Here is a 13,863-nt window from a genome sequence, read left to right as displayed (position 1 = left end):
CACCAGACATGCTTTAATGGAGGATGACTCGGAAACTTCCCGCTCTTCTAACTGCTATGGATTACATGTCCGGCGTTGCATATGCCACCTGGCCGGCATGACATGACATGACATGGCAGGGCTCTCCTCCACATCTCCTCATCCCGCAATTCTGCACTGCACCCCGCATCGCGACCAGGGCCAGGGGTGGTTATTTCCTTCAAGTCATACAATAGTTCCCATCGACTATGGAATCAACTTTTGACCACTGTACCTTTTACAACTGGGATGACGTTGACACCCTCCGATCTCGGTTTCACGCTTCACAATGTCAAAAGTTCCTGGGATATAAAAGCCTCCTTATGGCCTTGCATAAATGTCGTTTGAAGAGCAGTCACATTCTATCTGGCAAGCAAAATAGCTGTACTCTGTTCCTGATAGCTCCCTATCCAACATGCACCTTCGATTATTCTCGTTCCTCTCCACCTTTGTGGTTGGAACCGCCCTCGCGGCAACGCCTGCTCAATGGCGCTCTCAATCGGTCTACTTCCTCCTGACGGACAGATTTGCGAGGACTGACGGGTCGACCACTGCTGCTTGCGATACAAATGCGAGGGTATATTTTGTTTCTATTTTCTCTCAGACATGACGGTAAATTGAGCAAGGCTAACGCTCAAGACAGGCATACTGCGGCGGTACCTGGCAGGGAATAATCGATCATGTCTGTAATTTCCCTGCTATTTCAACCCTCTAGCAGTGATAAATCCTAACTTTATTTCTATAGCTCGACTACATCCAAGGAATGGGTTTCACAGCCATCTGGATTACCCCCGTCACCGAAAACCTTCCTCAGGACACTGGAGACGGGACATCATATCATGGCTACTGGCAGCAGGATGTGTGAGTTTGACCCAATTTGCAAGAAACGTAAATTCAACAAGATGGGAGCAGAATACTACATCGGTCATTTCCCACAGACAGCGAACTAACCTACTGAACCACCATAGATACTCACTCAACTCCAACTACGGTACACCAGACGACCTCCGCGCTCTCTCCTCCGCCCTCCACGACCGCGGGATGTACCTTATGGTGGACGTGGTGGCGAACCACATGGTGCGTTTCCCCCCCCCCCCCCCTTCCCCCGGAAAACAACCATACTGATAAATAACTACCTAAAACCAGGGCTACGCCGGCCCCGGCTCCTCCGTCGACTACACCGTCTTCAAACCCTTCAACGACCAAAAATACTTCCACCCATACTGCTCGATCAGCAACTACAACGACCAATCCAACGTCGAGGACTGCTGGCTCGGAGACTCGACGGTCTCTCTACCCGATCTGGATACCACGAGGTCGGACGTGCAGGATATGTGGTATAGCTGGGTAAAGGGGTTGGTGGGTAATTATTCTGGTGAGTTCTTCCCCCAATTGTCTGCATGTCTGTGTTAAATATGTATATGTATATGTATATGTATATGTATATGTATATGTATATGTATATGTATATGTATATGTATATGTATATGTATAAATACACTAAATTGAGTTGAAATATAGTGGACGGCCTCCGCATCGACACCGTCAGACACGTCCAGAAGGACTTCTGGCCGGGCTACAACGACGCCGCGGGCGTCTACTGCGTGGGGGAAGTCTTCGACGGTGATCCCGGCTACACCTGCGACTATCAGAACTATTTGGATGGGGTGTTGAATTATCCGATGTAAGGTCTTTTTTTTTCAACCTCATTCAATATGACCCTTATGGCAGCTTTATATAAAGCAATGGCATCTGACCCTGCATGTACATACGTACACGTAAATGTACTGTACAGGTACTACCCCCTCCTCAGAGCCTTCTCTTCCACAAGCGGCAGCATCAGCGACCTGTACAACATGATCAACACCGTGAAGTCGGAATGCGCGGACTCGACGCTCCTAGGCACCTTCGTTGAGAACCACGATAATCCGAGGTTTGCTTCGTAGGTTGAATCGGTTCCTTCTCTGACTGTTATTTTTCAGAAACAAAATATCCACAAGCTATCCTGGTATTAATAATAGACAGGTATACAAGCGACATATCCCTCGCCAAAAACGCGCTCGCATTCACCATCCTATCGGATGGCATCCCCATCATCTACGCCGGCCAGGAGCAGCACTACAGCGGCGGAAACGACCCCGCGAACCGGGAAGCGGTCTGGCTATCCGGCTACTCCACGACCACTGAGCTTTACATGTTCATTGCGGTCTCAAACCAGATCCGCAATCATGCGATAAGTGTGGATGGTGACGAGTATTTGACGTATAAGGTGAGATTGACCGGAAGTGGTTATTTATATAGAATATACTTGTCGTTTCCAATTTGCTATACGGTACAGCACGACCAGTATATATACTAACAAGAATTCCGCCAGACATACCCAATTTACCAAGACACAACCACACTGGCGATACGCAAAGGAAGCGTTACCACCGTGCTGTCCAACCTTGGATCCTCCGGTAGCTCATACACACTCTCGCTGGGAGGGACGGGCTATTCCTCCGGCCAGGAGCTGATGGAGATCTATTCCTGCACGACTGTCACGGCGGACTCAAGCGGGAATATCGCAGTTCCGATGGGAAGCGGTCTTCCAAAGGCGTTTTATCCCACGGCTAATCTTGGAGGAAGCGGCATATGTGGGAAATGAAACGGAATTTAGTCTCGTGAGTCTCGGAAATTGCGATCTTTATCAAAAATTTGGTCACAATTGCAGCCGCGACGCTCGATGACCTGACAATGGTGAGAATGTCTTTATCATAACTTTCTTTGCTTATCACTTCTCAGCTGGGACTTTTTTGGGGAAGGGTTCCGCAGCAGGACTGCCGGCTTAAAAAAAAAAATATGGAGTGCCTACCTTTCAATCAATTATATTTTGCTTCCATTGATCCTACAGAAAAGACAAGAATTCAGGCCATAAAAGCCGCCTTGGTCCTAGTTCCATCCTGCATCAAATAGGCTTGGTTGACAACGGTCAGACCAAGAGACCAGTAATCTCTTCATTCGCCTGTTGGGGATGTCAAATAAAATTCTCGTTTTCGGAGGTCGTGAAGAAAGTGGCGCACTTCGGATATGTGAACTCAGACACTATGGATGCAACCTAGCGAAGGTGACAATAGAACTCGAGTCCATCTCCGGTCGTTTGAAACCATATGTCGAACACCAGAATCCAGCTAATCACAATTTCCTCCTTAAGGAGGTCAAGCCATCAGTCCCGTACCATCCATCATGCAATTTCCACAACGCAAGGTTCTTCTAGCGGAGCGCGATAGTCCTCCACACGCTGTGCTTCCATCCACAAACTATATCCAGCATTATCGCACCCGACATCCACCCATGCAAAAGAGCGCATTAGCTCCTGCATCCTTGTCCACGACTGAATGTTGAGTGAAAGATACAGCCTTTTGAGCTGGAAAGCATACCACAAACGACGAGCAGGAGCCCCATCTTCCGCTGCAATCCCGCCGATCATGGTGCACCACAAGAGGATTTCAAGTACATCACTCTCATTGCTACCATTATCATTAGCCTGGTGGTCAAGGATTTTAGAGATTGTTCCTTGAAGCTGGGGCAGCAGGTTCTCCCGAAAAGGTCTCAAGCACGGCAGCGGGAACGTGACATGGGTAGTGAAGATTCTAGCTGCTAGCCAACAGACACGGTAGACATCGAGCTCTCTGGCGATTTGTTTTCCCGGCATATCACAAGTGTTGAATATGAAACCCAATGGATCGTCTGGTTTTGGAAGGCAAAGCATGCGGTGTTGGACCTCGTTTCGTGTATCACCAAATCGGTCCACGGCTGGACCATCGCTCATATTTTGTTTCAAATTCTTAACAAATATCCTTATTGCCTGTGCAAACTCAGACAGATCCAGAAAAGTTCTGACAATGGTCCACTTGATCTGGAGCGTCTGGAGCTGACGGAATCCCCCGCTGCATGTTTTATGGCAGGGCTCCGCGGGGATTCGTAGGATCCGCAATGGCGAAAGGCTCCCACATGACTTCCCTTCAGCGTCAACAACAGGAAACGCAGGTTTTGTACACAGAAGTGAAGCATATTTTAGGGAGATACTTTCAGTTTCAGTCAGCATACATCAGGTGGCCGGAAATACTATCTCCCATAGGTTATAGACGGATATCACTTACTATGAAAGCATCCACGGTGCCCCAAACAGCTTGATCGTATGAAAGCCCCCATTTTGTACTATCAGATCCTGAACCGCATTCCAATGCACCGGGTGGAATGAGATAAAGCCGTAAAAGTCAAGCTCTTGCAAATCCCTCAAGGGGGGATTGAACGGGTTGTAGTCCTTCACCAAGATTTCCTGGATGTCATCGTGAATTGCGAGCATGGAAATGGACAATATCATCGCATCGAAAACGGCCCTGTCAATTAGGGGCTTAGAAATGGCCGTCTGGAGTGTCTTCAAGGCTAGACCTTTGTAATACAACTGTTCGAGTGATCGACTCGGATAATTTACTGCACCGTTGCTTCGCGCTGTTCGCTCGAGGTGGACGGAGGCGCATAGGCACATGGAATGGATGAGTAAGGGACTCCATCGATTTTTCAGGTAGGTATTAAAGAGTCTGCGTGGCCAGCTATTCGTCCGTCGCACTGAGGACATCAGTCCGTTGATAACTAGGAAGGGTCAGTTCTATCCCTCATAGCAGGTAGCCGTGTTATCCAACGCCTATCCAGATCAAATCCGTCAATATGTAAGACTGAGCCCATTCCGCCAAGGCTCATAAACCATCTAACCATTTCTTTCTGGGGGAAGAGAGGATTCAAACAAAAGTGATAGTGAACTTACGATGATCCGCTAGCTCATGGTATCCGTGTTCTTCACGATCATTCCCCTCCCCCCCGAACGGATCGAACTTGCTCGAACCAAGACACGCCACTATCAAAGGACTATCAACTCCTTTGGCAGCATTAGTGGTAATAGCTGCTGGGAGCTTTGGCTTGGATGAAGTATTGTCTTTGCGGTTGTTATGACCTTTTGTCCTTCTCTTCGACCCTTCGACTAGCAGTTTCCCACCACACTGACTGCATACTAGATACCCATTCCCGGTTCTTATCTTTATCTTTGAAAAGCGGAGAGGAGGACTGATAGAAGAACTGTCGCTACTATCACTGCGGGACGAAGGCGGTTGTTTTCGAATCTGAGTCGTCCGGTCTAACTCTGATGATCTGGAAGAACTTGGAAACCGATGATCCCCGCAACGACAGACTGTTGATGACTCTTCAGCCCCCTTGTAATTGCTTGTGTTGGTATGAATTATCACGGGGGATTGCCCTTTCGGGCTCTGTCTCTCCTGGTACAGCCGACGCATCAGCTGAGACCGAACCTGACGACGTTCCTCCCGTGTGCCGGCGGAAACCAGCGCTGGAGCATTGATAAAGACAAAGCGATCGGACTGCTCTTTGGAGGCCATGACTGCGAAGTTGTTTGGTGGAGTAGAGCGGTGTCTACGTTTCCTCTCTTCGGTGATCGGAGCCTGTGTGGCCGTATAAGCTATGTTCGTACGGAGGATCGACGGGCCGTCTTTATTAATATGGAGTTGGTTCACAGGGCAGGCCACGTGTTGTTCTAAGTCTGTTTCTGTCAGTATCCTCGGGAGATAACGATCTGACATGTAAGATAAGTATCCAGGGGTCACGGAGTTAATTGTAACAATGGGATTGTCACGGCGATAATGCTGAATCGGACAACGTTCGTTCCACGGAGCTGGCTGAGACGCCCGCCCATATAATAGAATCTGCTGGATTCAGGAAAGAGACCTAGACGGGAGAAAGACCAAAACTGGGCACAAGTAACTGGGAAAGGCAATTCGGCAATAGCAGTATCCCCCTCAAGTCATGAAATCGCAGAGACTACCTCGCTAATATGCTTTAGTGGGGGAACGCCAATATGGCCGGGATAGTCTTAGTGCTTACGGTGTACAAGGGTGTATATGCTCATTTTGCGGCACTCCCCAAAATTGGGGAAAGAACATCTTCAGAGATCCAGTAATTGGCTGGCAACGAGACGTGGCGTCGAGAGCACCTTACCCAAGGGATATCGCGTGAGCAGCCTGAAGGGATCATAATTTGTCATGGCTGATATGAGTCTGCATACTGTAGGTTGATAAATGTCGAATAAGCAGCCTAAATTCCAAACCATGCTCGTCCGTCAGGAGCGTACTTCAGGTCTCTGCTAACTCCTGTTAGCATTGGGCATCAACGTCGAGAAAGTCGACAGCCCCGGCGTCCATGTGTTAGAAAGTGACGAACTGTTCCATTCATAGGAAACAGTTCTGCAGTGGAAAACAATCAAGGAAGGGGGGATCGGGAATATGTCTCTTATGTAAAAGCTTCCGGGATATTGAAGTTATCTATAATTGATTTCAAGATAGATGCTCCGAGCGATGAATATGAATATGTGAAATGGATCATGTTGTGAGATGCAAAAGCAGGCCGACATGTGGGAGGCCAACGTGTGGCGGGGCCCTAGTCGCTCAGGCTGAACCTCCTTCTGTGTAGCGAAGATTTCGTTTCCTCAAGTACTGTTGTTACTATCGATCAATGGAGAGAATTTGACAATGAAGTTTCTATCAATTCAATCAAAGTAGTATCAACGATTCCATTCAACCATCGCAGGGTGTAATATCGAGTAAGAAGGATACCTTCTACCTGCAGACAGGACGGGTTATCAGTAGACTGCAGCGATAGACTAGTCAGGAAACCTCGTTGAGCGTCCCGGAGGTCCGACGAAAACAGACCAATTACGGAAAGAACCGCTCGACTCCCTACATAGGTAGGGAACCTAGGGTAACCTTGAGACAGCACGCGTCTAGTTTATGCATTTCATGTTCCCAGCAATCTTTCCATGTCAGGATATATAAAAGTACACTGTAAAATCTTCACTCCTCCCCTTCATCGAACCGAACGGTGTAGATTCCATCCGTACCATCTATCCACTTCTTTCGCTCCAGGCAACCGTCGGGAGACCGTCTACATGAACAGATTCCTGTCTACAATCCTTGCTGAAAGTCCAGGAGTTAATATGAAAATGCCATTAGAAACAATCTCTTTCTCTCTCCCAGAAAATAAAAAGCCCACACGGGTACCTGGGTAGCCAGCTCTCGCCTACCCATGTCGATCAACCGGGTGCCTACAGTCTACTCCTCCGTTGGGAGTCCGGTGGACTCCGTGTGCTGGTCGCAGGCGTGTCTATCTATTTAAAGACCATAATTCCCATGCATGCGTCTCTGCGAGAATGAATATGTCCTGCGCCATTCGGCGGGGATGAATACATAAATGTAGGGCACATACATCCCCAACTTCCCGACAAGAAAACAGATCGATCTGACATCTCATTATTGAAAGTAAACTGGCATCAAACTTGAAGCAGGATGACTACAGAAGATATACAGATACAAACATACTCCTCATCCGATCACAATAGGAACAAAATGCTGAAGCTGACAACGGCCTATGGTCCTGTATACCGCAAGGTTAGGAATGCCGCGCCACGGGACGCAGGACCCGATGAGATCCCTATCATCGATATAACAAGTATATGGAGTGAGAATCTCGCAGACAGGCAGCATATTGCGGACCAGATCTATGACGCCGCGACCACGATCGGGTTCTTCTATATAAAGGGCCACGGGATTCCTGACGACGTGATCCAGAATGCGCTTGACGCGGCGAAGACCTTCTTCCACCAGCCGGAGGAGATCAAGCAGTGGGTGAATCAGAAGAACTGCAAGTTCAAGAATGGGTGGTATCCTCCAAAATCGAACCGAGTTAACGAAACGGAATCGATCGATCACCGCGAAAGCTTCGGAATACGGTATGATCCCTTGTATGATCCGGACGTGGAGGATGTCGATGCCATCCCTGAGGAGATCCGTCGTGGGTTCAGGGTGAATGTCTACTGTTGGGTCCAGACGGCGAATCTACCTCAGTTCAAGGAACATGTCCTGGCGTATTGGCGAAGTTGCCTATCTCTGGCACGTCGTCTGATCAGAATTTTCGCGTTGGCTCTCAGATTACCAGAGGATTATTTCGACAAAATGACGTCGCATCCTGATGCAGCTGTCGCGTTGAACTATTACCCGCCACTCCCATCCCACACATCCGAGGACGAGCTGGAGAATGTGAGCATTGGGAGCCACACGGACCTCCAGTGTTTCACGATGTTGTGGCAAGATCAGAATGGAGGACTCCAGTTGTTCAACAGGGACGGTGAATGGATTAATGCGGTACCAATTGAGGGCACGCTTGTCGTCAATATCGGAGACTATATGATGCGAATCACCAACGACCGGTTCATCTCAACTGTCCACCGCGCTAAAAACTTCAAGTCTTGCGAGCGGTGTTCGATGCCCTTTTTCTTCGGTATGTATTGCGGCTTATCAGAGAGAATGAAAAGAGAGACCCATGTCCATATGGCCAGTCAGAATTCCAAACTTTGCTGATCAAGATATTCTTAGGATTCAATTTCAATGAGACTTGTGGTGTCCTCCCAAGTTGTATCGATGACGTTCATCCTGCGAAATATGAGCCCATTTCGTGCGCAGAGTGGGTTCGGTTAAGGTTCGAGAAGACAACCTTAGACGCATGAGATGGTTTAGACTGGTTTTCATTATTATCTATCGCTTGTGCAATCCTTAGATGGCAACTGAGGGCCATACCGACACCAGGCCGTCGTCGTTAAGTATATGTATGTATCAGAAATATATCCAAATTCGTGTCACATTAAAGCGGGGGAGGGTGCTGCACAATCGTGCACCTCCTGTAGCTAACCAAGGACTAGGGCATGTTTCCCTACCGGTCACCCTGATATTGTTGCAGCATACCCGTTGTCATTCCACTGGAAATCGGGACATTGGGGACATTTTCATAAATTGTCCCTGGGGCCGACTGGGACGGCACAAAACCTGCAAGGAGCTGTTCCAGGGAGCCGTATCCACCTGGCATCGTGTCCATCAAAGATGACATGAATTCGGTGTTCTCTGCGTTCACCCTACGGGCGTCCATAAATTGCGTGTTCTTGGCAACATCGGACTGCTGATGCGCCGCCTGGGTAGAGCGCCGCTTAAGCTCGTTAATAATACATGCAAATCGATATGCTATATGCTCTTCATTTGGAGATAAGTGGACGAGGAACGCCTGGATCTGGTCTATAAGAGGGTCCATAATATTGAATTCGCACAGGGTTAGCGCAGCGTAGTCAACCACGAAGAATATGTGGTCTATAAAATCCACGGCAATATACGGCTGGATTTGCAAGAACCTCGATAAGATAAGGCTTGAGTTTTTGAGGATCTCTGGCAAAAGTTTATCGGAATCTGGTTGGAGTCGCAGTGATGTTCGATGAAGCAGCAACTGGCAGAACCAGAGGCCCAGTTCAAGTGTCGAATGAGGTTCATCCGCTGCGCTCTGTCAATATCCGAGACCGACACAGTGATAAAGTGAAGGGGGTTCCTACTAAAAAGATGCGCCCAATCCGTTTTCCACTGAGCTATTTCCTCGTACTCAGTGTCACCGCGCTGCATGCGTTGGTTGTTGTTCTGCAGGCTTAAGGTGATAGAATACAACTGAATCTCTGCCACCATTCTCCCGTCATCGAACCTTGCTCCTGGATGCTCCAGAATCCGCGAGCAGTGATCGAGGTACTTCTGCTGAAGATTAAAAGGACGAGCATTCCCAATTGCGAAGCTGTTCAAAGAGTGAGCTGGTTGTATCCGCGACTATGACAGCGACAAAACATACTGCAACTGGGTCAAGCAGAGAGCGTTCCATAACCGCAGCCTTTTTAACATGTCATCTGTCACCACCGGTTCTGCCGGTATTCGATCTAGAAATTCGAAGGATATGATCGCGTGGTTGATTGAGATCCCGCTCAACAACCAGCTGTCCATAGGAACTTCTGTCTGTACAGTTGCAGTCCACAAACAGAGAAGCGTCAACGCTTGAAGCGACTCGTACTTCAGCGGTGGTGCGCTCCATAAAACACTAGCCGATAACCGCCGTACTTGAAGATACATAGCGTGAATAACGGGCAGAGCAATGCCAGGGACATAGCGAGAGGCAAGCAGGCAGGCAGTACTGAACAGGAAGGGCTCGTTTTGTCTTAGGTTTGGCGGTAGATCGGCAGTGCTGTGTATTGACACCCAGGGCCCGAAATGCTCCACGAATCTTCGACCTCATTAGCTTACATCTCACGTAGCGCACAGAAAGGGAGAAAGAGGTGCTGGCACACAGTCGTATTAGCCTTTTGGCCAGTTTAGAATCGATCAATCCTTTGGTGACAATGTCCCCAAGCAGATGGGCTTCAGACGTGAAGTCCTCCTTGGCTCCGAAGAACTCTGACTGCAGCTCCCTGATCAGGTGCACCGGCTTCGGGACGTAGAGAGACAGACGGACGCCCTCTTCTGAAGGAGAGTCCTCTAACTCGAAGCTCCGAGAGAGCATCGTTGATCTCGAAGTGGAACTGCGGGATGGGTTGGGCGAGCGTTCCAGAATCTGGCGCATCATGCTCGTCAACTCCCCCATGCTCCGTTCCAGGGAGCTAAGACGCTCCTCAATTGACGACGGGATGACAGCGGAAGCGTCCGGCCAGGCCAGCGCATTGTCCTGATACCGGTCCGGTGCCTCTGGCAGCTCACAGTCGATCCTGCATTATATGTCAGCTACGAGCATAAGGGAGCACTTCGCTGCACTATATACGATGAGGAAAACAGGTATGATGCACGGTGTACACTCTAACCTTAGCGACAGACAGCGACGGCATGCATGACTGCGCGGCTCGAGATCACACCGGGTCTTGAGTTTGCGGCAGGTGTTGCATGCTGTCATGGATCGCCGGATCCGAGTCTTGGGGCGCGCGGCATCGTTCCCGGTCCCGGCTTCAGATTTGCTGCCGTCTTGGCCGGCATTGTTGTTGTTGTTATGATCATTATTATTGCCGTTCCACGAGCGGGAGCCCTTTTTCGCCTCGGTTGTGGTTTGGGCCATGAGGCTGGTTCCGCGCGGGCCGAATGCAAGCAGGAAAGAAATCGAGAGACGAGCGATCGCTGTGTGCTCCCGGGCTGATGATCCCGCCTCTAAATAAAGGTGGATAAAATTGTGGAGAGGGCCGTCGACTCTTATCAGCGGAGAGCGGACCCTGTGGTTGCAATCAGCGCGTGCCGGATTTCAGCTGTCCCAGCTGGAGCCGTGCGATCTGTTAGCTAGATGTGGGGGAGGTTACAGCGGAACAGAAGCTGTTGGTAACGGACGGACAAGTGAAAATTCGAAAGGCCAGGCTGGATGCAGGGCACTCGGTCTGAGGCTTCTAGAAGAGGGGACGAAGACGTTCTGCATCAAGATGAGGCTTGGGCCGTGTCGAGCGGGGGACGCCCGATGTTCTCCCCTCACGAGACACCGCGCTGTGCCTCGGGAGCCTTGCAGACTCGAGCAGCAACATCGTGCATGTCCCGGATCGGTCGAATCTATGTTTCCTAGTGAGAGTCTGAAGAGATTACCACCAAGGCATAATTTTCACGGTCCCTGGGGCTTTTAGATGCTGCGTGCGTGCCTCATCTGCTTTCCCCGGCAGAGATCTAGCCTTTATCGCAGTTCGCCGCCCACCGATGTTCATACTCCACTCTACGAGAACCTCACGGCTGCGAGAGGCTGCTCGAAGCCGAACTATAATAATGACATGCGTGTCGCCCTCGTGGGATCCATGACCGGCATATCAGACACTAGACTTGTCCTATCTGCCCCTCGCGGCGATGCAGAGCGGTTAAAGACGGAGATCTCAGCCCCTGCCAGCCACCATATTTCCCTCGTGCCATGCTCTACTCTCATGCAACTATCGTCACCGTTAATCCCTCCATGGAAATTATCACCGATGGCGCAATCCTCGTTCGAAACACATTAATCGCGGATATTGGCAAAACAGACGTCCTTTCAAACAAGTACCCCCACGAGGATGTCACTCCCCTGGAAGGTCGCATCATCATCCCAGGCTTGATTAACACGCATATGCATGTAGCACGGACGCTGTTAAGGGTAAGTAGGTAGCACCTGGCGTGTTTGCTTGTTGGACCCTGCTGATATGTGGAACAGGCACGGCGGATGACCTGGAGCTTGTTTCCTGGCTCTGCGGAAGGATATGGGTCCTGCAGGGCAATTTCACCGGGGAAGATGGCTATTCAGCAGCTCGTCTCAGCATCGAAGAGATAATGAAGTCGGGGACCACATGCTTTCTCGAGAGTATGGTCAGTACCTATATATTCCGTCACACGCCAGCGGAGTATATGCCAGAAACTGGCACTGTGGTCGACATATTTTTTTGTTCTCTACATCCCCGCACGGCATATATGTTACTGACCAAAAGAATTCAGTTCTCTGACCGCTATGGATTTGATGGCCTTTGTCGAGCCGTCGAGGAGAGCGGCATCAGGGGCTGTCTTGGGAAAATCGTCATGGACATCGCCACGTATGCCAAGGATCCCAAATGGGCGATGCACCCTGACCTAGTGGAAGATCGTGAAACATCTTTATTAGGCGCCGTGAAGATGTGGGAGAAATGGGATCGCGCCGCTAATGACAGGATCCGTGTCTGGTTCGGTGCCAGAACGCCGGGCGGGTATGTATCTCGGTCATTAAACCCTTTCGAGCAACAGAACTCGTAATCAAGATGCGCATCGATTCCTAGCAGTGTATCAGGCTGATAAAATTATCTACGCCAGAGTATCGGATGCTTTGTACCGCGAGATGACATCAATTTCCCCAGAGAAGGGCATCCCGATCACGATGCACTGTGCCGAGGTTGCTGCTGACAGAGCATTCTTTGCTTCCCAATCCCACAGGCCCATGTCGTACTGCTCGTCCGTAGGATTACCATGTCCCTCTACCGTCTTTGTCCATATGGCCCACCTGGACGACTCGGATATCGACATGCTGGCGCAGACGAAGACGCACGTGGTGCACTGCCCAACCTCGAACGCGAAGCTCGCGTCGGGGATATGCCGCGTCCCAGACCTCCTGAAAGCTCAGGTGAACGTAGGGATCGGGACTCACAGCGCTCCGTGCAACAATACATGCGACTTGCTGCAGGAAATGAAGCTGGCTGATGTCATCCACAAGGCGAAGAGCGGTAATCCCACCGTCGTCCCGGCTGAGACAGTCCTTGAGATGGCGACGATAAACGGGGCCAATGCCCTTGGGCTTGAGAAGTCGATTGGCAGCTTGGAAGTTGAAAAGAAGGCGGATTTTGTCGCCATTGGCATGAGGAAGGTTCATCTCCAACCGTTCTTCTCTCCTGTCAGCGCGATCGTCTATACGGCCACGGGCAGAGACGTTGAGATGGTCGTTGTTGATGGGAAGGTCGTCGTTGCGGATGGTTCGCTGACGACCATGGATGTGGAAGAAATCTGGAAGGACGCACAGGTGCGAGCGAAATATGTAGTGCAAAGAGCAGGCCTCCAGGAAAAGGTGAAGCCGAGATGGCCGGTGAAATAATACCTTCAGCTTGCTGAGTTAAATTTCTTACATGTACATACAGTATCCATTTACCAGCTCGATTACCAGTATTCAAAGTAGAAGAATAAAGGACAGAAATTATATTATCTACAATTGACAATACTGCATTTCTATCCGGCTATATTAGCTTAATTGCCTAAAAATTTATTGGAAAGGTCAATCTCAATTCAAACCAACCATAGTAATCTCAGCTAGTAAGGGCTCATAATTCAGATATCTGATACATGGCTGCCACTCAAACCGGAATTTAAAGATCTAGCAAATGGAAGATAGCTTAGACCCGTCTCGGGTGAGAATACCCTTAAAAAGGTTGCCTTTTTCTTT

The 13,863-nt window shown here is 49.6% G+C and overlaps 5 protein-coding genes across 5 annotated transcripts; 3 read left to right on the top strand and 2 right to left on the bottom strand.

Moving 5' to 3' along the window:
• Positions 1-433: 433 nt before the first annotated feature.
• Positions 434-2,665, top strand: VTN00DRAFT_7711 (uncharacterized protein; the record flags this gene model as incomplete). The annotated part of the gene is made up of 9 exons (XM_069434485.1): positions 434-595; positions 662-700; positions 764-879; positions 987-1,095; positions 1,165-1,393; positions 1,540-1,702; positions 1,814-1,960; positions 2,044-2,287; positions 2,393-2,665. 9 exons carry the CDS (start codon positions 434-436, stop codon positions 2,663-2,665), a joined length of 1,482 nt encoding a protein of 493 aa, XP_069285977.1.
• A 576-nt stretch (positions 2,666-3,241) lies between these two features.
• On the bottom strand, positions 3,242-4,366 carry VTN00DRAFT_7710 (uncharacterized protein; the record flags this gene model as incomplete). Its single annotated transcript, XM_069434484.1, has 2 exons — positions 3,242-4,085; positions 4,161-4,366. 2 exons carry the CDS (start codon positions 4,364-4,366, stop codon positions 3,242-3,244), a joined length of 1,050 nt encoding a protein of 349 aa, XP_069285976.1.
• A 3,103-nt stretch (positions 4,367-7,469) lies between these two features.
• On the top strand, positions 7,470-8,626 carry VTN00DRAFT_7709 (uncharacterized protein; the record flags this gene model as incomplete). Its single annotated transcript, XM_069434482.1, has 2 exons — positions 7,470-8,400; positions 8,496-8,626. 2 exons carry the CDS (start codon positions 7,470-7,472, stop codon positions 8,624-8,626), a joined length of 1,062 nt encoding a protein of 353 aa, XP_069285975.1.
• A 203-nt stretch (positions 8,627-8,829) lies between these two features.
• VTN00DRAFT_7708 (uncharacterized protein) lies at positions 8,830-11,022 on the bottom strand (the record flags this gene model as incomplete). The annotated part of the gene is made up of 5 exons (XM_069434481.1): positions 8,830-9,437; positions 9,494-9,723; positions 9,778-10,203; positions 10,268-10,681; positions 10,775-11,022. The coding sequence occupies 5 exons, from the start codon at positions 11,020-11,022 to the stop codon at positions 8,830-8,832; spliced, it is 1,926 nt and encodes a 641-aa protein (XP_069285974.1).
• An 822-nt stretch (positions 11,023-11,844) lies between these two features.
• Positions 11,845-13,518, top strand: VTN00DRAFT_7707 (uncharacterized protein; the record flags this gene model as incomplete). Its single annotated transcript, XM_069434480.1, has 4 exons — positions 11,845-12,067; positions 12,121-12,272; positions 12,399-12,643; positions 12,747-13,518. The coding sequence occupies 4 exons, from the start codon at positions 11,845-11,847 to the stop codon at positions 13,516-13,518; spliced, it is 1,392 nt and encodes a 463-aa protein (XP_069285973.1).
• Between the last annotated feature and the right edge of the window lie 345 nt (positions 13,519-13,863).

Source organism: Thermoascus crustaceus, assembly GCF_041956765.1.
Source record: "Thermoascus crustaceus strain CBS 181.67 unplaced genomic scaffold VTN00scaffold_5, whole genome shotgun sequence".
Taxonomy (NCBI): Eukaryota; Fungi; Ascomycota; class Eurotiomycetes; order Eurotiales; family Thermoascaceae; genus Thermoascus; species Thermoascus crustaceus.
The sequence above is the reverse complement of the archived record's forward strand: the minus strand, read 5'-3'. Positions and strand labels throughout refer to the sequence as shown.